We start from the raw sequence: 26,443 nt of genomic DNA on the forward strand, positions 1-26,443 counted from the left end.
TGTTATTATAGTATATATTTTTGTGGTTTTATATTGGAAACCACCCTGTGATAGTTGGATGAAGGGCAAATAATTTAATATATAATAATAGTCTGGACTAAAGCTAATGCAGAAGGAACAGCTGAGCAAAGCTGCAAAGAGGCTCAATTTGGAGTGCTATTGCCAGTACCGAAATGCTAGCGAAGGGTTCACTGATGGGATGTGTGTTGGGAGGTATGCAGCTCTCCTGCAAACATTTTTAACCGACTTAGAGCATGCCCCCCAATAGATGAAAAGGATGGACTTTTATTAGCAGCAAAAATGTTTGCGAGAACCTCCCTCTGTTTTGTCTCAGCCTTAAGGTTCAGTGGTTTCATGTTATGGCAGGTTACTAAATGTTTGTGTTTCTTTGCAGGAAAAATATATTACTGTGACTAATCTGAAGTCTTCCAGTAAAAATCTTAATATTCAGGATACACATCTTCAAGGAATGGTTCTGGTTCATGGAACAGAAGTAACAAATCCTGTTAAAGAACATCAAGATCCACAACCAGTTTTTCAACAAATGTTGCAACTTAATCATGTTTTTCAAAGCACACAATTCAGTCAAAAGATATCAGAAAACTTTGAAAGCAGGGTCATAGATAAGACTTCATGGGACTCACCTGAGATGATGCGAAAACAGAATAACAGCATGGAACTCCAAATAAGTCTTCCTTTAACACCCTTTTCAGAAGTTGATGGTATGCACAGCAGAGGCTCTGCAAGCCTCTGCTCAGATTCCTCAGTCCTACATGGAGACAACACAGGGTTGTTGGAGTGCCCAATTTCCTATTCTAATGGCAGTGAAGAAATGGCGGCATATCTCCTTCAGTCTCAACCTTCCAGTCTCCACATTGCAGCCTCGGCATTCCCAGAAGCAGCTGACTACAATGGTGTGCAAGAAAATATTTCAGTAAGTGATTATTCTGTAAACACATTATTTTATTGCTGAGTCATGTGCCCTCAGCCGTTCCCATGGAAACAAAAGGAGTAAAGAATAATAGGTACCGTGTCATAGTAGCCAGATTTGATCATTTCATCATGAACTCCAGGCAGTAAAGTAAAGGTAATTATGGTCAACGTTGCAGTGCCCTTTAATAATCAATTGTATGTAAGTGACTAGCTTTTTGAAAAGTAAATGTGGTTGCTTTGAAGTGAGCAATGGATTGGACTTATTCTTAGAGAGATCTAACCCACTGTGAGAAATATTTTAGTATCGTATTTTAACATAAGACCACTTTTTTCAGTCATTAATGCAACGGTGGCAGTTCAGAGGTCTCATCTAGATCCTCCAAGATCCTACCAAATCCTGGTGACCAAAGAGAAAAACAAGTAGACACAATGCAGGGGTAGGCAGAGTGCAGCTGCCCCCCGAGGAGGACATAAATCAACTCCCTCCAATCATCAGATTGAGCGTTTGAGCAGAGAAGGGGTGATAGCTTCTTCTTTGGCAATCATTTGCAGCTGAGTAAGATTGTCTTCCATGAACATGGTCTTAACAGTGAGTCCGCAAGTGATTGTGGAAACCAATTCTGGATCCTCACGTCCTTCCACAATGGGGACATAGGTTTCTGGGTGGGAGTTGATCATGGTGAGGGGTTTGCCAAACGTGCCTTCCTTTTCGCGCGCTTCTCCCTTTCATCCTGAGTTCGAGTATCTTCAAAGTCCATGACATCTTGGTAAGGCTATTCTCCAATTGGAGCGCTCACAGGCAAGTGTGTCCCACTTGTTGGTGTTTATACTACATTTTTTTAGATTTGCCTTGAGAGAGTCTTTAAACCTCTTTTTTGGCCACCAGCATTACACTTTCCATTTTTAAGTTTGGAATAGAGTAGTTGCTTTGGAAGACGACCATCAGGCATCCGTACAACATGACCGGTCCAGCGAAGTTGATGTTGAAGAATCATTGCTTCGACACTGGTGATATTTGCTTCTTCCAGTAGACTGGCATTAGTTCGCCTGTCTTCCCAAGTGATATGTAAAAAATTTCAGAGACACGGTTAATGGAATCTTTCGAGGAGTTGGAGATGGCATTTATAAGTGGTTCAAGTTTAACAAGCATACAGTAAGGTATAGCTTTGTAAACAAGCATTTTGGTTTCCCTGTGAATGTCCCAGTCCTCAAACACTCTACACTTCAATCAGGAGAAAGCTGCACTCGCAGAGCTCAGACAATGCTGGATTTCAGCATCAATATTGGCCCTTGTGGAAATATAACTTCACAGGTAGGAGAAGTAATTGACACTTTCCAACATTACACTATTGAGTTGGATTTGTGGTGCTGCAGAGGGGTTGTTTTGTGCTTGTTGGTGCAGCACTTTGGTTTTTTGGATATTGAGCGATAGGCCAAACTTTTCATAAGCCTCTGCGAAGATATTTAGGATGGTTCGGAGGTCATCCTCTGAGTGTGCACACACTACGTTGTCATCAGCATATTGAAGCTCCATGACGGAAGTTATGGTAACCTTACTCTCTGTTTTCAGCCTACTCAGATTAAAGAGCTTTCCATCTGTTTGATATATGATTTCTACCCTGGTGAGGAGTTTCACTTCGACAATGTGTAGGATCATGGCCATGAGAATATTGAATAGAGTTGGTGCAATAAACAACCCCATTTAACACCTGATCCCACTGTGAATGGTTCACTTTGAGAGCCATTGTTACCTGCGATTTTGCTGTCATATTATCAGGGAGGAGCTGAAGGATTTTCACAAATTTATCTGGGCAGCCAATTTTCAGGACAGTCCACAAGGCATTACGATTTACAGTGCTGGAAGGCCTTAGGTCAATAAACGCCATATACAGAGGTTGGTTTTGCTCTCTGCATTTTTCTAGAAGCTGTTGAGCAGTTAAAATCATGTCCACTGTCACCCTAGAGGGTTGAAAACCATTTTGGGATTCAGGAAGTGTAGCCTTGGTTATAGTTAGGAGACTAAGATCGTTGCAATAATTTTGCCAGTCACAGCTAATAAAGAGATGCCTTGATAGTTTCCACAATCTGTTCTATCATCTTTTTTAAAAAAGGTTGATAATTTTGGCATCCCTAAACTCTGCTAGGATCTCCTCTCTCTCCCAGATTTTTTCGATGACCTTGTGAAGTTGTTATGTAAGTTCAAATTCACCCACTTTGAAAACTTCATCAGGTATCCCACCAAGGTCTTCTGGCTGGGGAAATTCAGCCAGATGGGCAGGGCATAATAAATTATTATTATTATTATTATTATTATTATTATTATTATTCATTCGGTTAATAGCTAGACACAACTCTCCCACATTTGGAGATACTGCAATCTCATCTCTAATTTGCTTTTGCGGAATTTGTGAGAGGACCTCAGCAGCTATGGGGCAGTTGCAGTTAAGGAGATGCTGGTAATGGTCTTTCCAGCGCAATGTAATAGCTTCTTTTTCTTTTACAAGTGTGGTACCATCTGTTGAGCGTGGGGGGCTTATACCATAGTTTATTGTCCTATAGATGGTCTTTGTGGCTTTAAAGAAACACTGTGCATCATGAGTGTCAGTTAAGTGCTAGATCTCTTGAGCTTTTTTTATCCACCACTTGTTCTTTAGTTCTCTGGTTCTTTGAATCTCAGCCTTAGCATTGGCATAGCACACCCTCCTCAACTGATCTGTACTGTCCACTATGTGTCTGTGTCTGTGCACACGTGTTGAGTTTTTGTGTGAGAAAGTGTGTGTGGCACCGCCCACTTTTGGCCACCACTTACGTATGGCCCCTGGGTGGATGCACCACTTGAACCAAAAAAGGACCAGCCACACCTTTATTGAGGGATGTAGTGGAGAGAGCATGTGAGTCACAAGAGCATCCCTGACAGAGCAAACCAGCACTTCATTTGGTCCAGCTTTGTGTTTTCCACAGTGACCAAACCAGTGAGAGCTCAAAAACAGAGCTGAAGTCAAGGCTCTCAAGCAAGAGAGAGAGAGAGAGAGAGAGAGAGAGAGAGAGAGAGAGAGAGAGAATAGCATTTGCGTTGATCAGAATCTGTTCACTGGTTGGGTATGATCTCCAGTGATGAGGCAGGAGAGCATAGAATTCTGGGAGGCAGTCCTGTCTGCTCTGCTTTTTCTCTCCTGCCTGATGAAGGAGTCCGCAGAGCCCTTTCTCCTCCAAGTCTCCTATGAGCAGTCAGTATACCTTTCTGAAAGGTACTCCCTTGGAGGAGTAGAAGAGCAGGAAGGCGTGGAAATAAAACATTTCACTGCTGCTTGCTAAATCTCTTCCTTGCTCTAAGGCAGGCATCCCCAAACTCAGCCCTCCAGCTGTTTTGGAACTATGATTCCCATCATCCCTGACCACTGGTCCTGTTAGCTAGGGATGATGGGAGTTGCAGTCCCAAAACAGCTGGAGGGCCAAATTTGGGGATACCTGCTCTAAGTGGTTGAGTGACCAAGGAAGCCAAGGATAGATTAGTGATTTAAAACTAAGCATGACTTGGGAAAGAAACTTGCTCTCAGCATTTTCCCACAAGGAAAGGCCAGTGCTTCTCTCCCATCTGTTAAGAGTCCCGGAGTGCTCAGGGATGCTGGAGAAACTTACTGACCTAGTATTTCCTTATGATGCAGGCCCATTCCCCCCCCCCCCCAAACAGACTTGTCTAGCATCATATTTTTTCCATCTCTGCTATGTTGTCCACCTTCAAGCATAGATACAATAAACACTAAGAAAAGGAGGCTTATTTTCCTATGCTAGGACTGCAGAACCTGGATAACCAAACACAGGAGAAGTTGGGCAGGGAATGTACTTTGTTCTTTTGCTCTTGTTATCTTTGTTTTTGGCCATGTGGACAAGGGTGCTGTATAGTTCTGTATATTCTGCATATTTTTGTGTTTGTTATGAAACTTAATAAAAATTATATTTAAAAAAGGAATGTTTCCAGTTCCCCCACCACATTGAAGGCAGGGCTCTGCACTATTACCCTTCCCTAGACTTCTGAGTGGCTGGGCTTCTTCCTGATCAGGAGGGTATCATTTGCAAATCCATGGTGACCAAACATACTTTCAAGTTGATTTATTCTGCAATTAATATCAAATTCAGTAATTTTTTTTGTATGTTCAAGTGTGCGTACGGCCTCCTATACATACGTGGGGCTCCTTTTAGTGGAAAATTCAGTGTGATAGGATTTGTTGGGTCTGGTAGTAAAACAGTGAAAAAAACGAAAGCTGTGTTTTGGTGGGCACCTGAATGGGGGCAAACCTGTTCCCTCAGCACTGATGCTGAGATCACCTATCTCAGTTGTGTCCTTGAAGGGGCTGTGGGTTTGTTTCAACATCAGTGCTTTCCTTCAAAATACTAAATAGTGTGGGATTTGTTCATTCCTGAGTCCTGGTAATATTTTTAAAATATAAGCTGCAATTTATATTTATGATTCAGTATTCATAACTAATATAATAGATGTACAAAATGTATTGTGAGGTGTAACCCTAAAAGAATTAGCACACTTTTCCATGTATTAGACGAGGGTTGTTTTTTACTGTAAAAGAATGTTAAAAATGATTTATGGGGACTGGCAATTGGTTGTCAGCTGCGATTGGGTGGGAGAATGGAGTCTGCTGCAAGTGTTGCTGTGGATTGGCTGATGCTGCTGCAGTCGGGCGTGCAAATGTCGGCTGCTGTTGGCTTGCCGGCAGACACTGTTGCTTCTTCTGCATGTGTGTTTTGTAGTGTTTGTCAGTCAGGTGAGTGTTTTTCGGCATTTCCCCTCCAAAATACGTCAATAACTGTAAGCATCCCACCCCCCAAAAAGCTCAACAACTGGGCCATCTCCCCCCATTGTCTGAAATTGTAGTCCCCAAAAATAGGGGTTGTGTTATACAGGAGGGGCGTGTTATACACGGAAAAATAAGGTACTGTTATTCATTCCTGTGGAAAACATAAAGCAGAATATGTACGTCCATTGTTGCTGTAGGGGACTTGTTAATGAAGCTAAGACTTCATTGTATTTCTGTATATTCATTTCTAAATAGGTTAGAGATGCTGAAGGCTTCACTCTGTTGCAGTCCAAGCTGCAAGATGATCTAAAATCAACGATGTCCAGACGTGAGGGTGCAAGCACTGAGTATGGCAGCAGTGAGTTAATGAATTCATGCTATAAGTGATTTCAGTGGGCATGCTCCAATGTGGCTTGGGCTCCTGGGATTTACCTTGGGTCACTTGGAGAGCATGTCTTAGGCATGCAGACTCCCCCAACAGGTAGAGATTAACTGCTAAATTGGGAGTATCCTGTACTTATTTCTGTAGGAGATTTCCCTGGTCCCATGAAATAGAGCCACTCTCAAGCCTTGTCACTTGGAGGCTAAGTGATTTTGAACAAATTTTAGTCTTAGAAACTGAAACAATAAAAAAATAGCTAAAATGATAGCTTGAGCAATGAAAGCTGGCTGACCAATAACCTATGGAACTTTTTTCTGTAATATAAAATCTTTGAACTTGCCTACTAAACTGGCCTCCTGCCAACCTAGCAGTTCGAAAGCGCGTCAAAGTCCAAGTAGATAAATAGGTAACACTCCAGCGGGAAGGTAAATGGCGTTTCCGTGTGCTGCTCTGGTTTGCTAGAAGTGGCTTAGTCATGCTGGCCACATGACCCGGAAGCTGTACGCCGGCTCCCTTGGCCAATAAAGCGAGATGAGCGCCGCAACCCCAGAGTCATCCGCGACTGGACCTAACAGTCAGGGGTCCCTTTACCTTTACTAAAGGTGGGAAAAGTCATTATTAGGTTGAAGAACACATCAGGAGCATTATTTACCATTATTTCTTTAAGCTAAGTAGAGTTTGTATACAGTGGTACCTTGGTTCAAGAACAGCTTAGTTTATGAACAACTTGGATTAAGAACGCTGCAAAACCGGAAGTAGGTGTTTTGGTTTGTGTACTTTGCCTTGGAAGCAGAACATGTTCTGCTTCCTGTTGAGTGTGTTCCATTTGTAAATTGAGTCCCCCACTGCTATGGGAAAGCATGCCTTGGTTTAAGAATGCTTTGGTTTAAGAATGGACTTCCGGAACGGATTAAGTCCATAAACCAAGGTACCACTTGCACTTTATCTTTTGTCCTGTTCTCTTCACCCATAGTATTCATGAAGATCCTGGTAGCCCTAGTTGCACTGATCAGATATGTGAGAATGAGTATCTACCCATAGTCTTGAACCCTTTGTATCTAGTACCCTTCTGTCCCACCCACCCCCATTGTCTCCTGGACACAGTCAGGACAATCCAGACTCTATGGCACCACAGGTTCATCATCATGAAGAGCATTCTGATGCTTTGATGGTATCTACTTTACCTAGCAGAAGTCCTCAGTGCACTGTTGAACAAGGTCATCATCTCTGGATTGGTAAATTGCAGTACACAGCCTGGTATCTTACCTTAATAAGATGATAGGATGTGCCAAAAGTATCTAGCCATTCTTCTGGGAATGGTGATAAGTCAATGCTAGGCTAGATGATGTTACAGTTAGGTGGATTTGTAGCTGGTTGACTGACCAAACCCTAGTCATATGAACGTTCTTGCTGTTTGTTTTTCAGATACTAGTTCAGATTTAGTTCTTCAGCTTAATCAGGAAGATCCAGAAACTATTTTACACCAAGATAGCAAGATCATGACTTATCTGCAGTGCTTTGGAATTGTTCCAGATATCATGGAACCAGCAAGAAAAGAAAGAGAAGTGTTTTCACAACAGTTGAAGGTAATGTGGGTAAGCAAATTGTTGGGCAACTTGAAGCTCATCCAGACTTCCTTTTGTGCCGTGTTTCAGGCTTTAAAGCTCAATGTCTGAGCAATGGGTTTTTTTTGTCCCAGCACTTTTCTTGGGAAACTCTGTGTTTTATCACTGAATCAGAGCAAACAGCAATTGGGTTTTCAACAGATTACCATTTGTTCCACTTTAGCAGCAAAATGTGGGTTTTCCTGGGGAAAGCGCAGAGACAAAAAAACCTGCTAAGACATAGAGCTTTAAAGCACTGACCTTTGCCTGGAAAGCCCAGCACAAAAGGAAGTCTGGATGAGATTGTACTATATGTGTACCACAATTTTAAATTGAAATAACAATATTTAAAATACTGTATGACATATTCCTTGGTTGATTTGAATAAATGACAGAAAAGGTCTCCTTTTTCCTGGCAGACTAGCCCTACAGTCACTGCTGGGCAACCCCTGAAGGGAAGCTCTATGATTAATTTGAATGCTCCTCCTTTCTTCTTTCTTTCTCAGCATCTTATTGGTTCTGTTTTTGCTGACAGCTCATACAGAAGTCCTTCTCTCCTCTATGTAACATGCTAGCTTTCTGCTGAAAATTTTCCTTTCTAATTTTTTTTTCCAGAATTTCAGCTTCTTTCTCTCATTTCTCTCTCTCTCTCTCTCTCTCTCTCTCTCTCTCTTTCTGTGTGTGTGTGTGTCTCTCTCTGTGTGTGTATACACACACACACGCCTTCTCTGGGGAAAATATTTTGTTCATTTTGTTCTCTGTGTTTGGATATCATTGCAAAACTTGGCACAAGGGTTGCTGGGGTGGGGAATTTTGTTGATATTTGAATGCTGGCCACCATTTTGAATCAGCTATTTTGAATCAAGCATGTTTTACTCTTCCAGTTAGAGAGAAAAGAGGCACAGTTCCAAGCCCCGCTCTCTCTGGGGCACGTCCATTTGGTTCTCTTCATCTCTTCACAAGTTGGAGTGCTAAATTTGGAAACTGGGTACCAGTAAAACAGGAATTTTGTGAGATTCCATGCTTTAGCAAAATTTGTCTTCCAAAGAGATATTGAAGTAGTTGAAATCTCCCATTACTAATAACTCTTCCTTGCATGAAAAATCTGTTATTTGTTTCAGGAAAGGATCATCCACATCCTCTCCTTATTTTGGTGGTCTGTGCTAGACGGTGACAGTCATGTTATACTTCTTTCTCCTGTTTAGTTTTGCCCAGATGCTCTCTACAGTAGTAGCTGTATTGGATTTCTGTGCAGCTCTTTGGTTTTTAGGCCTATCATGCTACTCTGCCTCACTTTCTCTTGCATTTATACTTTTGGATCAAGCTGTGTCCTTCATTTGCTACATTCCAGCCATGAAGGTCATCCCATCAAGTCTCTATCAAGTCACATTTACTTTTCTGTTACAGATTTTCAAGGATTTATTTCCTACATTCTCTATGTTACTGTCTAACCAAAAGCTACATATTGTCCTAGAAAACCAACAGTGATTCACGAAGGTGCCTTGCCGAAATGTTGGTGGGACTGTTCTCTATCTGCTACCTACCTACATATGTGGTAGGATTGTGCTAAGATCCATCTTGGATAATTTGTCTACTAAATCCAGTTGATCATGTATTGGGCTCTATGTTTCTTATGTAATATTTGCCAGTTGCAGTATGGATTTTGTTTCCTTTGAAGAACTTTGCTGCAGTGTCTATATTATTTTCAAACTGCAGAACAGTTTCAAGTGGTAAATGTCTTGAGGACTGTGGGCTACCTGTTATCATCAGCTTGACATATTTTGCTTCCTTCTCAGAATGTGTTGAAGATGGTATCTGAAGAGAGCTACAAAATACTGGTTTTGTCAGAAAAATCTCTGCCTCATAATGATAAAAAAAATGTACAGAAATCTCCATCAAAGGAGGGGTGGCAAAAAGAGAGTCTAGCCTTGCTTGATACAGTTCAGTCACTGAAGGATTACCTCAACAAAGTACCAGATAAAGAAGACAAGGTATACAGATATCTTTATAATTTTACTTGAGTTAGAGACCATTAACAACAGCTGCAGCTACAGTCATACCTTGGTTTTCAAACAGTTTAGTTCTCAAACATTTTGGCTGCCGAACGCCGCAAACCTGGAAGTGAGTGTTCCTGTTTGCGAACTCTTTTTGGAAGCTGAACGTCTGATGGGGCTTCCGATTGGCTGCAGGAGCTTCCTGCAGCCAATCAGAAGCCGCACTTTGGTTTCCGAACGTTTTGGAAGTCGAATGGACTTCCAGAATGAATTCTGTTTGACTTGGTGATTTCTAAAAAGCTGAGCGCTTGCATCCCAGTCAATTCAGAAGGAGTCTGGCAAAGGAAAATTCTGTAGAGACAGATGGGGACAACTAGTCCTTCTAAGGCAAACAGTGCTAGTGCAATTCCTCCTAAGGTGAATTGGATCATAAAATTAGCATTTCCACATTGGGCAGATATGGGCACTTCCATTTATGGCTTGCTAGGAATATATATGGTATGTCAAGGGATGCTGGCATGTTAGCTGTTCTGCCCATTTACCTAATGGGGCAGGGGATGCAAGAGTGCTATGGTTTGATTAGGTACCTGTGGATTAGTGGAAGGTCTTTCATTTCTGCAGAGAAACCATGAAAAGAGCAGCAGCACCAAAAGTATAGATTGGTGTTCCTTTGTGGTAGGTAGATTTGATTTAAATCAGGTGTATAACTTAAATTGATTATTTGAAAGGGCCAATTTTATATTATTTAAATCAAATTTCCCATTGATACTTTATATATTTCTTAAACAATAGTGCAAATTTGACAACTAAACCTTATAATTTTAGCCAAATAAAATATTATTTACACTCTGAAAAAGAGTTATTTGTCACACAGTATACATTTTGCATACTTTTTTGCCTATAAAGGGAATGTCTTAAAAATATTTGAATACAGAGGTAAAGTATAATAATTCCAGAACGCTGAACACTGGACAATTTTTTCTTCTTTCCTGTTTTACATCATTCTGCTTTGCTCTATCTTAGACCAGCCTCACCCTAACACATGGAAGAAGAAGCAAAATGAAATGTCTGACAGTTTCAGGGAAGAAAAGTGCCCTTTGTTTTCATTAGGTGAAAGTGAAATGCTAATGTCTGATAGGTAAAATATGTATAAACATATTTGATAGAAGTATTGATTCAGTTTAGAGTTAATTGTGGGACTAACAGGTTTTTATTATGACTATTTAATATTAATAGTTATTTGCTTTTTTCTCTTTCTCATGTATTTATTTTTGTTTAGATCAGTTTGTTTTTTATGGTAATGTATTATGAAAAATATCAAAAAATTTAAAAAAAGTTTTCCAATCTTGTATAGAATGGGAATTGTGATTTATTGTTGATTATCCATCCTGTCTTGTAGGAAAATACACCTGCTTTTTTTGACTGGAGAGGAGACCTACTTCAAGCAGTCCAGTGTGTATTGGAAAAGGAGCGAAACATGTTACAAAGCTACTTACAGTCCCATTTTTGCAATCCTGGCTCTGGAGACGAAGGATCATTAATAGAAAAGCTGGAACATATAGTGGAACAACAAGTATGAGAATTTTCCAGTGGTTTACTATGTAATATTCGCCTTCTGAAATCGGGACAAGAAATGCATCCTGTTAGATGATATTATTATTATTATTATTATTATTATTATTATTATTATTATTACCACCACTCTGGGCGGCTCCCAACAAAATATTAAAAACACAATAAAACATCAACCATTTAAAACTTCCCTGAACAGGGCTGTCTTCAGATGTCTTCTAAAGTCAAATAGTAGTTTATCTGTTTGACATCTGATAGGAGAGGCACCTCTACAGAGAAGGCCCTCTGCCTGGTTCCCTGTAGCTCCATGTCTTGCAGTGAGGGAACCTTCAGAAGTACCCCAGAGCTGGACCCTAGTGTCTAGGCTGGACAATGGAGGTGGAGGCGCTCCTTCAGGGCTATAACCAACACTTTGAATTGTGCTTGGAAATGTAGTGGGAGCCAGTGTAGCTCCTTTAGCACCAGTGTTATATGGTCCTGGCGGCTGCTTCCAGTCACCAGTCTAGCTGCTGCCTACTGGATTAGTTGTAGTTTCCGAGTAGCCTCCAAAGGTCGCCCCATGTAGAGCACATTGCAGTAGACCAATTGGAAGATAACCAGAGCACATACCACCCTGGCAAGATAGTGTGCAGGCAGGTAGGGTTGCAGCTGGCATACCAGCGCACCAGGTCCTTTAAGGGCACAGTTCAGGACCAGGGAGTCCCCCACTCCTGCCTGCCCCCTGTCTCCCAGAAACAGTACTTCTGTCTTGTCAGGATTCAACTTCAATCCATTCACTGCCACTCATGATTTTGTGATCAGATGATCATCTGCTACAAGGAATCCCTTTAAATCCCAGACACTCCTTCTAGTCCCCTCAGCTGCACTTGGGATTCCTGAAGAGAAACTTCCTAGTGCAGCTGACCCCAGCTGAGGAGGCTTGCAGAGATAGATCCCTGTGCTAAAAATTGGTTATAAGGGCGTCAATGCATCATGCAAAGGGTTTTGCAGCTGCCACCAATCAGTTCATCACCTTTTGGCCCAGCTGAAACTTTACCTGCCCCATGCTTAACATCATATATGTTATCAGGTGTAGGGCAGGTGGGCCTAGCTGGCCAATTTGACCACCAAAATAGGGAGACTTGGCAAGCTTAATTAGGCCCACAAGCCAGGGGTTCCCCATTCCTGAATAAAATCATTTCACTCAGCACTTTATCTGAAAAGGTTCTTAGAATAGCTTTCAAAACTGTTAGTCTCTGCCCTTAGGCAGACGAAAAGGCATGACACATAAAGAAAAGGGAAGGTGAGGAAGGAGGAAAACAAGCATCAATTATTATTATTATTATTATTATTATTATTATTATTATTATTATTATTATTTATTTATTACTTAATGATTGAATTTATATACCACCCTATACCTGGAGGTCTCAGGGTGGTTCACAGAGAAGTTCAACATAAAAACCACAATAGATATAATCAAAATAAAAACAACGCAATAACCTCCCCTCAAAGAACCACATTTTAAAAGGGCATAGGATGTTGATCAGATCAGCCAAAGGCCTGGTTAAAATGGAATGTTTTTGCCTGGCGCCTAAATGTATATAATGAAGGCACCAGGTGAATTTCCCTGGGGAGAGCATTCCACAGATGGGGAGCCCCTGCAGAAAAGGACCATTATTGTGTTGTCACCCTGCAGACCTCTCGTGGAAGCTGCACCTGAAAAAGGGCCCCAGAAGATGATTTCAGGGTCTTTCATATGGAAAGAGGCGGTCCTTGAGATATTGTGGTCCTGAGCCATTTAAGGCTTTATAGGTCAAAACCAGCACTTTGAATTGGGCCCAGAAACTAATTGACAGCCATTGCAGTCAGACCAGGATCAGTGTAATATGCTCAAACCATCTTGCTCTGAGGAGCAACCTGACCGCTGAATTCTGCTCTAGCTGAAGTTTTTGAACCGTTTGCAGAGGCAGCCCTATGTACAATGCATTGCAATAATCTAACCTTGAGGTTACCAGAGCATAGACAACAGAAGTTAGACTATCCCTGTCCATATAGGGATGCAGCCGGGCCACCAGTTGAAACCGATGGAAGGCACTCCACGCCACCGAGGCCACCTGAGCCTCAAGTGACAGCAAAGGATCCAGTAGTTAGGCTATCCTTTTAAGCTACAATAACCAATTTCCAGCCTAATATAACAACCTAGGTTGGAAATTGGTTATGTAGCTTAAAGGATTGGATGTAAGAATTTACATCCTCAAAGAAACTGAAATAAGTTATTTAATATGTAACATGGACTTGTTTTCATTTCAGGAACAGCAGCAAAAGTTGGTTCTGGAGCATCTTCTTTCTTCAGATAGAAACAGCTTGCTTACTGAAATACAGGACCTTGAAGCAGAGTTGCGACTGATGCATCTTCAAAGCCAGGAGAAGCTGCAACAACTCCAAGAAACACTTATAAATACAGAGAATCATCAGAGTAAACAAGAACATCAACTTCGAAGGCAGGGTAGTACCTTATGGAAGTTTACAAAATGTTACTTACTTTTTACCATTCCTTCATTTGACTGCGAAACAGGATGCCAGGAGTTATATCTTTAATATTTATTTTGCAAACACTTTTATCATGTAATAATAGAATTGTAGAGGTGGAAGGGACCCTAAGGGTCATTTAGTCCAAGCTATTACAGTGCAGGAAACACAACGAAAGGATCTATGCCAGATAACCAGATAACCTCTGCTTAGAGATCTCTAAGGAAGAAGAGTCCACCACCTCCCGAGGGAGTCTGTTCCATGTTGAACAGCTCTAACTGCCAGAAAGTTCTTCCTGGTGTTTAGTTGGACTCTCCTTTCTTGTAACTTGAAGCCATTGGTTCAAGTCCTACCCTCTGGAGCAGAAGAAAATAAGTTTGCTCCATGTGACAGTCCTTGAGATGTTTGAAGATGGCTATCATATCTTATCTCATTTCCTCTTCCTCCTCATAGTTGTTAAAATTTATATACCATCCTTCATGTGAAAATCTCAGGGTATTTCACAAGATAAAAATACAGGGTAGAAGCACAAAATAAATACTTAATAGCACAACAATAATACCCGCCCCTGGCAAAAAAAACCTACAACATTTTAAAGGCCATAAAAGATTAATCAGCCTAAGGCCTGGGAGAAGAGGAATGTTTTTGCCTGGTGCCTAAAGGTGTATAATGAAGTCGCCAGACAAACCTCCCTGGGGGAGAGCGTTCCACAAACAGGGAGTCACCACAGAAAAGACCTGTTCTCATGTTGCCACCTTTTGGACCTCTTGTGGATGAGGCACACAAGGAAGGGGGGCCTCAGAAGATGATCACAGCGTCTGGGTCAGTTTATATGGGGAGAGTCAGTCCTTGAGGTATTGCAGTCCTGAGCCATTTTAGGCTTTATAGGTCAAAACCAGCACTTTGAATTGAGCCTGGAAACTAATGGACAGCCAGTGCAGTTGGGCCAAGATCGGTGTGATGTGCTCCAGCGGTCTTGCCCCGCTGAGCAACCTGACCACCAAATTCTGCACTAGCTGAAGCTTCCAAACCATCTTCTGACACAGCCCTATGTATAATGTGTTTCAGTAATCTAACCTAGAAGTTGCCAGAGCATAGACAACAGAAGTTAGGCTGTCTCTGTCCACATAGGAACGTAGTTGGGCCACCAGATGAAGCTGATGGAAGGCATTCTGCTCCACTGAGGCCACATGCTGGTTTTTTATCAGTCAAGAGGGGCAAAGGTCCAGAGTGCAAGTGGTCACCCTGACCGATCCCAGCACCTTGTCTACATCCTCAAGTCTTACTAACTGAAACTCCTCCAACACAACAGGACCAGACAGTGCTCTGGACACCCTATGAGATTTATCTGCAATAACAGCAGTGTCAAGATCCCAGTGGATGTAAGCAATTTTATCCTCAAAATGCTTTGCAAACAAGTCACAGTGAGTTATCGTCAGTTCTGCCACCTCCTTCTGCCAGACTGTAACAGGCACCACAGTACCCGGAAAAGCTCTGCTGGACGGCACAATGAGGATGCAATGGAGCTGACAAAAGAAGCATTCTTTGCAGCCTTCACTGCCACTAGTTAGACTCAATGATGAGCCCTCACCAGTGTGCAATTGCCTTCAACCAGATTTTGCTCCACTTGTGTTTGAACCATCTCCCAGCTTGTTTCCTCGCCCTAAGCTCTGGAGTATACCAGGGTGCCAGAAAGACTCCATGAAGCAGGAGAAGATGTTCAGGATTATTGTGTCAACGGCCTGAGCCATTTGGTTGTTCCAGGGTTGGCCAGGGCTTCACCAGGAGTGCCAATCATATCAGCTGGGAAATCCCCCAGAGCCATCCTGAAGCTCACTGGATCCACCAGCCTCCTCTGAAGGCAAACCATCCTAATATGTTCCTTGCCTCTGCAGAGCGGAAAAGGTGCTGAAAGCCTAAATCTCAACAGGAAGTGATTGGACCGTGACAAGGGACTGATGTCAGTGTCACCCACTTTCAAATCACCCTCTTCCTGCCCAGTTGAGAAAGCAAGGCCCAGAGTGTGACCTGCAACATGCGTTAGGCTGGTGACATATTGGGACAGCCCCATGGTCATCAAGACAGCCATGAAGTCCTGAGCCACCCCAGAGGCAGTCACCTCAGCATTGTTGTTGCCAGTATGTCCCAGAGCCAGCCACTGGGTCTTAACTGCTGCTGTCTTAGCCACCTCAAATCATCCTCCCCCTGGTCTTGCAATACCACCACTTCTGTTCTTCCTGTCTGTTCTCCCAAGCGTTCTTCCCTGTTGACTCTTGGAGAACTGAGGCTGGGATGAGAGGAATTTCTGGCACTGCACCTCTTCAGAAAAAAACATGAGGCCTACCCACTGCCTTGCTCCTTCCTTGTCTGGATGCAAAGCCTCTTTTTAGAAGGTTTTTTCTTCATCCGTTAAGTGGTATATAATTTTATGAAATAAACCATACATACCTTTTTTTATAACAAGCAGCAACAAAGTAATGAGTGCAATGGCCATCTGTCTTCCACTCATGAAGAATCAAGTATGGTTACTGCACTGTGACAGTAAATCCCTCCCCATCAGACACAGTGCATCTGGGGGATGAACTCCCACTCGCCTGTATGTAAGAAGAAAAGGAAGTACCAACACAATTACCCTGTTTGGTGTCGTCCCCCCCATTTTTTTGCCTTATGTGTTTGGTATGCCAGATGTTCTGACAGTGCTATCGTGCAAATGCATGAGAACACTTCAGGGAGTTAGAAACTTCTCCAGAGAAGTTTCTACCCTGTGCCATATACATGGTCAGAATTATACCACATTAGAATGCAGAATTACCAGCCATTTGGTTTTCTGTCATTGGCTTGTCATAGAGCTGTTCCTGTATCTCCCCACTGAAAGATTCTTGCTAAGGGTGTTTTTGAGAAGCTTTTTCAGGAAGACACTGATAGAATTCTATGCATGCTCTAACGAAGTATTCTACATCACTGCTAAGAATGCCCATAAAAGATAAGGCAAGCACTGCTGGTACCTCAGGTCACTTGTTGGAGAATGTTCATACCTGTTTAACTTCACCAGTAAAAGCATAGGTCAAATGTTCTTGCTGGGTTTCTGTGAAAAATGAGTTCCACAACTGAAGAAACTGAGAATTTGTCTCTTACACATAATGAATAATGATGATGTTGATGATGTCATACAGACTTACACAAATCCTTCATATATTATTATTTCACTTGGTCAAGTGAAATTTCATACAAGTAAAAATCTACATGAGCAGTGCACTGAATCTGGTTTATTGAATTGGCCTTGGATAGGTAAAATCTGAAAGTAATGAATAGCAGCCTTTTTATAGCCTAATGTGAAGCAAGTATGGGAAAACAGAAAAATGTCACAATACATACTGCATTTATGTGCCTTTAAAAATCCACTTCATTTGTCATTTTTTAAAGTTATATTGGGGGGGGGAATTACTTTAAGTTATTGGAATGGATTTAATTTTTTTAATTTTGTTGTAACTTTGTATTTGTTCTCAGTTGAATTACTAGAATACAAACTTCAGCAGGAGAAATCCATTGCAAGTGACTTGCAGGCTTCTCTAAAAAGTGAACAAGAGAAATCCTCTGAGATGCATGAACTACTGAAACAGGAACACAGCGCAATATCGAACTTGAAATCAGATCTCTGTGAAAGCAAGCAAACAAATGAGAGGCTCCAAAAATCCCTCCAGGACCTCCAGGAAGACATAGTTAAGTGCAGGTAAGGACTTCCAAGGGCAGTTCAGTTTGCGTTTAGAACAATCTACAGCTACAATTTCCAAGTAAATGTCCTATTGTGAAGTTCTTCCTGCTCTCAGTTTGTATCATACTGGAGACATTCAGTTAAGTTCTGGGGTGCCTTTGTGCCCCAATCCTCCTGTATTACAAAACAGTCCTCTTCTAACAACTTTTTGCATTTCAGTATTTGCCTAAATACTGTGGGTTAAACCACTGAGCCTCTTGGGCTTGCTGATCGGAAGGTTGGCGGTTCCAATCCCCGTAACGGGGTGAGCTCCCATTGCTCGGTCCCAGCTCCTGCCAACCTAGCAGTTCAAAAGCACGTCAAAGTCCAAGTAGATAATAGGTACTGCTCCGGTGGGAAGGTTAAATGGCGTTTCCGTGCGCTGCTCTGGTTTTGCCAGAAGCAGCTTAGTCATGCTGGCCACATGACCCAGAAAAACTGTCTGCGGACAAACATCGGCTCCCTTGGCCAGTAAAGCAAGATGAGCACCACAGCCCCAGAGTCGTTAGCGACTGGACTTAACTGTCAAGGGTTCTTTACCTTTACCTTTTGTCTACCCACTACCTCTAGTTGTGATTTTTAATGATTGATTTTACTATACAATCAAAGCAACATAATTGTTGTCACAAATTTCTTATTCCAGTTCCCCTTTCCACATGTCCCTGGGGTTTCAACTGCAGAGTCCTTCCTGATTTTTGTTTCTAGGACTCTAGTATAGGAAGTGTTTCAGCTTGAGAATTCACTGTTTATACCAACCTATGCTGAAACGTTAAAAGTTAAGAAGTGTTGCTCCTGACATAATAAAAAGCACTATGTGAAGTGTTTTATTTATTCATTTATTCATATTGCCACAAAAAAGCCTGCCCAAAGAGGCTCACAACAAAGAAACAGATGCATTGCAAACAATTTCGTAGCAAAACAAAAATATAATAACATACAGAACACCACATTTGAATACTATAAATATGATAAGATTACTTGAACAACATGCAGCATCCAATAGCAAAAATAATAAGGGAGCGTCACAGCTTCACCTTAGTCCTAGAAACACCTCCCATAATACTTGATTGTTTTTACTTCTTGCTCAGTTACTAAAGGCATTGGGTTGTGTCCAGGGGTTCATTTTACCTGGAGCAGATCCATTGAAATAAATGGGTGTGGTTAACCTTAGGTCTATTAATTTTAGTGGATTATTCTGATTAGAACTAAGTTGGATACAGCTGCATGTCTGCTAAAAAACAGAAAGATGCAGGTTAGCTGTTGTTGTTTTTTAAAAAATAATACATAGAACTTTTGTATGTTGCAGTTCTGCACTGGAAAATAAGGAGAAAGATATGACAGCTGTTCTTCAAGACTTCCAAAATGAACAAGTTAAAGAAAAAGAACTACAGCACATGTTAGATGAACAACAACATCAGCACAAGTTAAAAGAGGAAGAGAAGTCAAAAGCAATAGAGGTAAAATCTTGTGGGGAAATTATAGCCTTTCTTGCTACTCAAGCTTATGTATTCTGTTTTACCATGCCTCTAAATCCTGCTTTCAGGAAACCATAAGTAAGATTTTATTTAATTTTTGTTTGTTTTAAAAAATGCAGCAGGGAAGGCCTTTTAATAAATGAATGCATTCTACATCAGGGGTGGGAACCTTTTGCTTCCAGGATTGACCTCACAAGTCAAATATGACAGGTGGGCAATCCCAGACACCTGTCATTCATAGAAGGTCATACTGATTTTCATGTCTCAGCCCTCCGCCTTTAAACTCCAGTGTTGGAGGTTGAAAAACAGAGGGCAGGGATCTTTGCCAAGGATTTAAGACAGCCTCCAGAGGACTGTCTTAAAGCCCTTTGGAAAAGTGGTCTTTGAAGCAGCTTTCCCCCCGCTTCTGCTTAAACTTCGGGCTGAGTAAAGGAGTTCCTTCCCCGCTGCCTGATCACTCAGATGTTTAAAGGAGAAGACTGTTTTTGCAAAGGACTTGCCCTTTGATGCAGCTCTGCTTCTCTTTTAAGTAAGGCAGTAGCGAGAGTCCTTCACCCCACCTGCTTGAAGGAAAAGTACACAAGGGGGCAGAATTAAACCTTGTCCTTCCACTGCCTCACCAGTAACATTGGTTGATAAGTGGGTGGCCGTCATGGCTAGTAACATTTTAACTTTGTAGAGCTGCAATGGGGGGGCTGCAATTTTTTATTTTGCTGTTTTATCATAATAGGACTTGTACAAAACCTTTTTTTTTGTGCCACAGTACTTGTGCAGAGAGTGCCACTGTCTCTTCACACACACAAAAAAAAATTTTTCTCTGCACTTGTATGGATAGGGAAAGAGCTTCTGTGTAAGAGGGCCCGTGTATGATTTTCAAACAGGATTGACCACATACCTCTTACTTAGAAAGTAAGCCATACGCACAACATAAGTTTTTGAATTAGGGTATTGATTATACCTATACACCTATTGCCAAAAACTGAACAAACACACAAAAATGTTTCAAATGTGAAGAAAACTTGCCTCCAATTGCATGCAGTTTTCCTCTCCCAAAATACCAATTTAACTTTTAATAATCCAAAACATATTTTTCTCTAAATTAAAAGTATCCCAACTGATGGACAACAAATGATGGCCAGGGCACAACAGAACATGCCTATTTGCAGTGCATGGCTCATTCCTGAAAATGTGAGGTACCATGCTATTTTGTGAATGCCAACAGGTAATTAATGCCAAGAAACATTGTCTATGATTCACAGCCTGGCCCTGGAGTTGATATGTACACATTATTTAAAAGGTTATGGATTACCTGCTGTGTTTGAGGCATCAAGCTCCATCCTAGACAAATATGTGAATTGTTGCTGGTCAAATTACCAATAATTTAGTTAGAATTAGCAAGTTATGGGCTTCTGGATCAGAATCTGCTTTTTAATGTTAATTTACAAACTGGAATTCCTCTCAGACATTGAAAGTCTTGTGTAATTGTAGTGATTTTTCCCTTCTTCTGTACAGGAGTTGCAAGCTGCCTTGGAACTACAGTGCATTCAAAACAACCAACTGTCTGTGGCTTTAGAGCATGAACAGTCAGCAAACAGTAATCTCCGTAAAGAACTTGAGATTGAACATTCTCGCTGTGAAGCTTTATTGTCCCAATATAAAAATAAACTCTTGGAACTGCAGAAAAGTGAAGATGTTGAGAAGAATCGCAGTTTAGAACTTTTAAGTGCTTTGAAACATGAACGTATTTTGACAGAACAGCTGAGCATGAGAATAAATGAATGTGGGTCTTGTAAGCATAACGATTCATTGCAGGAACTGAAAGCTCAGTTGTACCAAGAGAGGTCCCATGCCAGGAATCTTTTAGCCATAATTGAGAAGACGCGGCAGCAAGTACTTGATTCAAAGAAGCAAATGGGTGAAATGCAGGTGCCCTCTGAACAGCCTCCGAAAGAACAAGAGCTCCACACCACTTTACAGGCTGCACAGGCTGCTCTGCAAAGTCAAAAAGAGGACATTATCCATGCCTTGAAGATACAGACAGAGAAAGATATACAAATGAGAAAGAAATGGGATCAGTTGCAGTCCATTCTCAGATTGCTGAGGGAGCAGGAAAGAGGGACAGAACAAAGAAGAAGAGAAATAAAGCAGAAACAACAAACAGAATTTGGCAAACTGCAGGAATTACAGGAAGCTGGAGAAAGTCTGGTAAGAACATGTGGTTTCTTTTTACTTTTTTCTTGAAAAAGTTCAGAGGCCTTTTTACTTATTTATAGCATGGATTTGTTACCTCAATAATCCGCCCTATGATACAATAAAAACATCACCACAAATATTTTATTTTTATTTTTACCAGTATGCTTTCCTAATTTGGATTATTCACATTGGGTGTTTGTGGAGAAAGTTGCACCTTACTCAGCTTTGCATATCAATAATAAGTCTACTCATCCCAGGATAAATGAGGGGCAAGTCAGGACCACACTGGTTTTACCAGGATGCCTTCCCCCTTTTCAGATTATTTTAGCCTTTTATACTTTGAATGTATAAATGAGAGAACCTGACATGAGGATTCAGGTGAGTTAAGGAATTATTTAATAGTAAAGAGACATTGAAAAGTGTGTTTCAGAGAACCAGTAGCGGCCCACAGGGAAGGATAGCACTGTGGACCTGGCCTCCTGACACTACCACATATCGGGGGGGGGGGGCAAGAAGGGTGGTGTGGGTGCCCTGGCAAAGCTAACCCAGTACTCTCACTGGTGCTCACTGCAGCACCACCCTTCCCACCAACCACTTCTGCAAATAACATTCCTCTCCCCCCCCCCCCCCGCCCACTTCATCTTGTTAGCAATGGATCTCATGGCATGGAAGAGCTTAGATACTAACTTCTTCCTACAGCTTGTGAATTATTTCCTGTGTGCATTGCAAAGTGCTACTTTATTTTTATATATTGCAAATAGCTATGCTTCTGTTCCCATAGCATGAGTTGGAATTGCAACGTTGGCAGAACACTAGAAGAACAAAGGATTTGCAACAGATTCTAGAACACTTGGAGAAACAGGAAAGATACCTTAATTGTCATAAAAATCAAGATGAACTTCCTCCATGTCCTTCAAAAAATCATTATACCAACTTTACAGCAGATACAGTAATGCTCCATGTGGAGCAGCAGAAATTAGAAAACATCAGAGAACAGTTGCTCATTGCTGCAGGTTATCTTTCTGAGTTCATATACAAAACTACAGAGCGGTGAGTATTTTACAAGGATCTTAATTGAAACCAATTTTTTATTTTTCGTGTTTGAAATACCTATCAAAACTGAGAGACCACCACAGCTATGAGTCCTGGTTTCCGTAATTTGTTACTAATGTCTTATCCAGTCCTAGTAATTGGACATTTTCTCTGCACCAACTAGAAACATTAGTTTCCTTGGATAAAATCCTAAAACTATTACATGTCAACAAGATTCTTGACCCTAAGGCCTAATTCAGATGTAATGCATCTAAAACAGGCTTCCTCAACCTCGGCCCCCCAGATGTTTTGAGACTACAATTCCCATCATCCCTGGGACCCACTGGTCCTGCTAGCTAGGTATCATGGGAGTTGTAGGCCAAAAACATCTGGAGGGCTGAGGTTGAGGAAGCCTGACCTGAACTATTATTACATTTAAAAAATTACATTTTTCTGCTTTACCTTCAGTAAGGAATATGAATACACTCACACACACATACATATACAGGTGCTCGTACCTGCACACGATGCAAAGCAGCTCAAAGTTTGCACCTGCTGGTGCTGATGTAACACTAAACAATGGTCTGAATCAGGCCTGAATGTGGCAGTTCATGACACTTTCAGGCCCCAGCTTACCATATATGCTCAGTCTACATGAACGTGGAAGGTAAGGTGTGCCTGAAAAAAGTGATGCCTTCATTACTTTCATAAAAACACATTAGTACTTTTTTACCGGTGAATGTTATTCCGTATACAGTTGGTGAATTACTTCTGTTTTCTATGCTGTCTTAATGTCAAATGGTTCAGGTTTCATATGTATAGAGACAGATCTGTTCCATGGGACAGCAACGGAGTCTACAATTACTTGGATTCTTTCTTTTTTTCTACCCTTTATTTAACAGAACAGTTAACTCGCCTCCTTCAAATGATGAAGCAGTTGCAGCCTTGTTGCATATAGTTGAGGAACTTAAAGCAGAGTTACTGGCCTCCTCCAAATCTCCAGTAAGAGGGTTCATTTTATTTTATTTTGATAAGCCATTGTTCATACTTCAGTTAATGCTTATAAGCAATTTTTTTAAAAAAGAAAAAAAGGCGGGTAACCCGTTTCACCTTTTGAGGGGGTTGAAGGAAGAGTTCATCCTAAATTTCTGGGAGCTATTTTCCTGGCAGACAAGAGCTATGTAGCAGCCATGCTTGGTCCTAGCTGCTCTAGCAACTCAAGAAGGAAAGCTCTATGATTCTTTTGACTGCTCCTCCTCATTTTCCTGTCAGCATTTCTCTAGTTTTGTCTTCCTGCCAGCTCAAGCAGATGTCCTTGTTCCTTTTCTTTGTGCTTGCTTTTTGAGCTATCTTTAACTTTCTCTTCTCTTTATACCTTTTTACTTCAGTTCAGCTGTATTCCTCTTTTTGCTTCCTCAAAATCTCTCTCTTTACTCATCCACTCTCCCAAAAAGAAATCTCTGGGCCCCATAATTAAAGCAAAGAAACTAGTGACTCCTCACAAGAAGAGCCAATGGATTTCATGTAAGGCAGCAAAGGCCACAGCCAAAGAAAACAACCACAGAATCAACTCTGTTACAATGGGCACATCCCCAGGTGGAAACAACATTGAGTGAGCCAACAGGTCGTCTTCAAACAAAAGTGGTTTGTGTTTTAGAGCCATAGGGGAGAGGGAATGCCTCAAAAGAAACCGTATTCCTCCTTTCTTACCATCATACAGGAAGGTCTTTCAGAAGTGGAGGGAATTACTAAATTAGTGGCTGCCAGAGCCCTCAGCAGACCACATGATGCTCTTAATTCTCCCCTAGAAAGACTGCACTTTTATGCACCAGTTGAGAATTTCAGGTGGCTTTCATCCACCTTGGTGGCTCTGGATCCAGTTATCAATTCAAGTAACCCCAGGCATCGAATCCAGTAAACAGCGCTCAATCCTCAAGAAAAAAACAAAAGTCGAGACCCTGTAAGAGACACTCTCCTTCTCCCTACTCTTTGCCGTCAGAATCATGACCCACATACCAAAGTAAAAAGGTACACAGAAAACATGAAAACAATCAAAGGCCAGATTTCCAGACCTCTCCTCAAATCAAACTCTGCCTAGACTCCCTGGCATGTGGGGCCTTATCTGCTCCTCAGACTTCATTCAAGGAGAGCCTTCCATTTTTTAACCTGATCCGAGTGGGGAGCTAAAGAAGGAAAATGCACAATGGAGCAGTACATCAGACCTGGATATAGGGGTCGAGGTCCCTGAACTTCATTTTGTAAAAAGAATTTACCTGCCCCCCGCAAGGCTGCAAGACTTCCGGCTCGTCGCCACAGATGATGGCTGAAATTCCATCATCTCCGTTTCGCACGGGCAATTAGAGGCTGAGATGGGAGTAATCAGCCTCCCAAATTCCTCCAGGGTTGGAGGAAACAGTCTCATTCACAGTCGCCCAACACCTGGCCCCAAATCTGGAGGGAATAAGGGGCTGGGGGGCATTGGATGGAAAGCCCCCGTGTGATTCTGGCACTCTCCGAAGCTGTCTCTGCGAGTGACATTTCTTAAGATGAAAAATTGGATTTAAATAATGGACATGCTTTGAGTGAAGAGGGAGGATTTTTTCTGCTAATTAATTCAGCCTCTGAAGATTTAGAAGACTCAATTGGAAAAGGGGACTTATCAGCTGAGATGCCGGTTTGACGGAACTCAAAAGGGGGATGAGCCTTTATTTACTTTCCTTCGATATTTGCCTATGTGATTACATTTGGCGAATCCCCTCTGGAAGGTACGACTGCTGGACTTAGGAAAGCAAGTGAGACTAAAAATTTTGCATTTGTTGATATAATCAGGTTTTAATAACTCTAATAATTACTAACTGTGTGGAAATAACTGGGGGGGAAGGAAAATCAAGGCTTTCAACTCTTGGTTTCCTGGAAGAAGATCAAAAGACTCCCCTGGAGTAGAAGAGACATCTCATTAACAACTGGGGAAATGCCAAAGAACTTTGGATATCTGCTTGGGAGGTTTCTGACGAAGTATTAATTTAACAAGGAGCCAGGAGTGAAACTGAAAGTAGACTGACCAGCTAGCTGAATCAAATTATTTTGGCGGGGCGGCGGGGAGAGACCTCTAACATTTTACTCTTAGATATTTGTACTTCCAGTTTACTTGGTAACAGCTAATGTTTGAATAGCAGCTGGTTAAGGAAAAACACTAGGCAGACGCCATGATTTGATTTTATCTGGACTGTGTGTCGATATGGCAGCTCCCTGCAGTGGAAGGCTTCTGGACTGATTCAGCAGAAACACCAGTTTGTGACAAGAGGATGTGAATTTACAGAGTGGAATCTTGGATTACAGATTTGGACTATAAAGAAGAAGAGTAAGACATAAAATCCACACAGAAACATTTTATTTGGACTTAAACTCACTTGCAGAATGAACACAGAGGCTATTGAAAATAATGAAGGATTAACATCAGAATGTATTAAGGGAATTATTGTAATATTTTGAAATGCAGCAGAACTATGAGAGGATTAGGATTCCCTCCAATCTCAAAGCATGGAAAGTCAGCTAAAAAATAATAATAATTTATAATTAGGCATAACATTGGAATTTGTTTGATTATTGGATAATTTGTATAATTTGGAATATATAATTTGGTTTCATTGGTGGGGGGGGGGGGAGACTTTCCCCAGGTCGGCAACAGACAGCCTAAGGTACATGGGTAACACACAGTTTTCCAGAGACTTATCCTTCTTGCTCACTGATGTGGTCTACCCCATCCCTCTTCCCTAGTCACAAGGGAAAGCACACAACCCGTATCAGGCCATTATATTTAAATGTTGCTGAATTTCATTGCCTATATTGTATTGAATTTTGAAGTTTTGAACCAGTCTTTAAATGTCATGCTTAGATCAAACCTACATGTGTTATTAACTCCATGCAAGAATCGGAAGGGACTGCTTATCAGGAGAAGATACCTATTTTGCACAATGGCTTGCGAACAACAGAGCATGAAGAAACAAAAACTAATGTTGTGGCAGAAAACAAGTCAGCAATGTCATCTTCCAATCTGAAGGTAAAAATTTCTCTGCATATGCTCTCTTTCTTTGAGCTGTTCTGATGCATATCAGCAGTAACATACGAAGCCAAATTTAGCTGGCAATAGGAAGGGTGGGTAGGTGGGTATAGTGCTCAGAGCAG

The 26,443-nt window shown here is 41.5% G+C and overlaps 1 protein-coding gene across 2 annotated transcripts in view; it reads left to right on the forward strand.

The window, feature by feature from the left end:
• The window catches only part of PCNT (pericentrin), a 75,383-nt gene that overhangs the window by 42,942 nt on the left and 5,998 nt on the right, over positions 1–26,443 (forward strand). For both annotated transcript variants that reach the window (XR_014556164.1, XM_083702554.1), the window contains exons 25-36: positions 395–934; positions 6,000–6,102; positions 7,552–7,712; positions 9,527–9,721; positions 11,124–11,297; positions 13,589–13,784; positions 17,315–17,537; positions 18,865–19,015; positions 20,546–21,238; positions 22,008–22,276; positions 23,161–23,260; positions 26,154–26,318. Coding sequence is in view for 1 of the 2 variants with exons in the window: in XM_083702554.1 (XP_083558680.1) it covers positions 395–934; positions 6,000–6,102; positions 7,552–7,712; positions 9,527–9,721; positions 11,124–11,297; positions 13,589–13,784; positions 17,315–17,537; positions 18,865–19,015; positions 20,546–21,238; positions 22,008–22,276; positions 23,161–23,260; positions 26,154–26,318 (2,970 nt within the window). In the remaining variant the exon portion in view is untranslated. The remainder of the gene's footprint in view (positions 1–394; positions 935–5,999; positions 6,103–7,551; positions 7,713–9,526; positions 9,722–11,123; positions 11,298–13,588; positions 13,785–17,314; positions 17,538–18,864; positions 19,016–20,545; positions 21,239–22,007; positions 22,277–23,160; positions 23,261–26,153; positions 26,319–26,443) is intronic.

Source organism: Podarcis gaigeae (assembly GCF_964106915.1).
Source record: "Podarcis gaigeae genome assembly, chromosome: 1".
In the NCBI taxonomy this organism is placed as follows: domain Eukaryota; kingdom Metazoa; phylum Chordata; class Lepidosauria; order Squamata; family Lacertidae; genus Podarcis; species Podarcis gaigeae.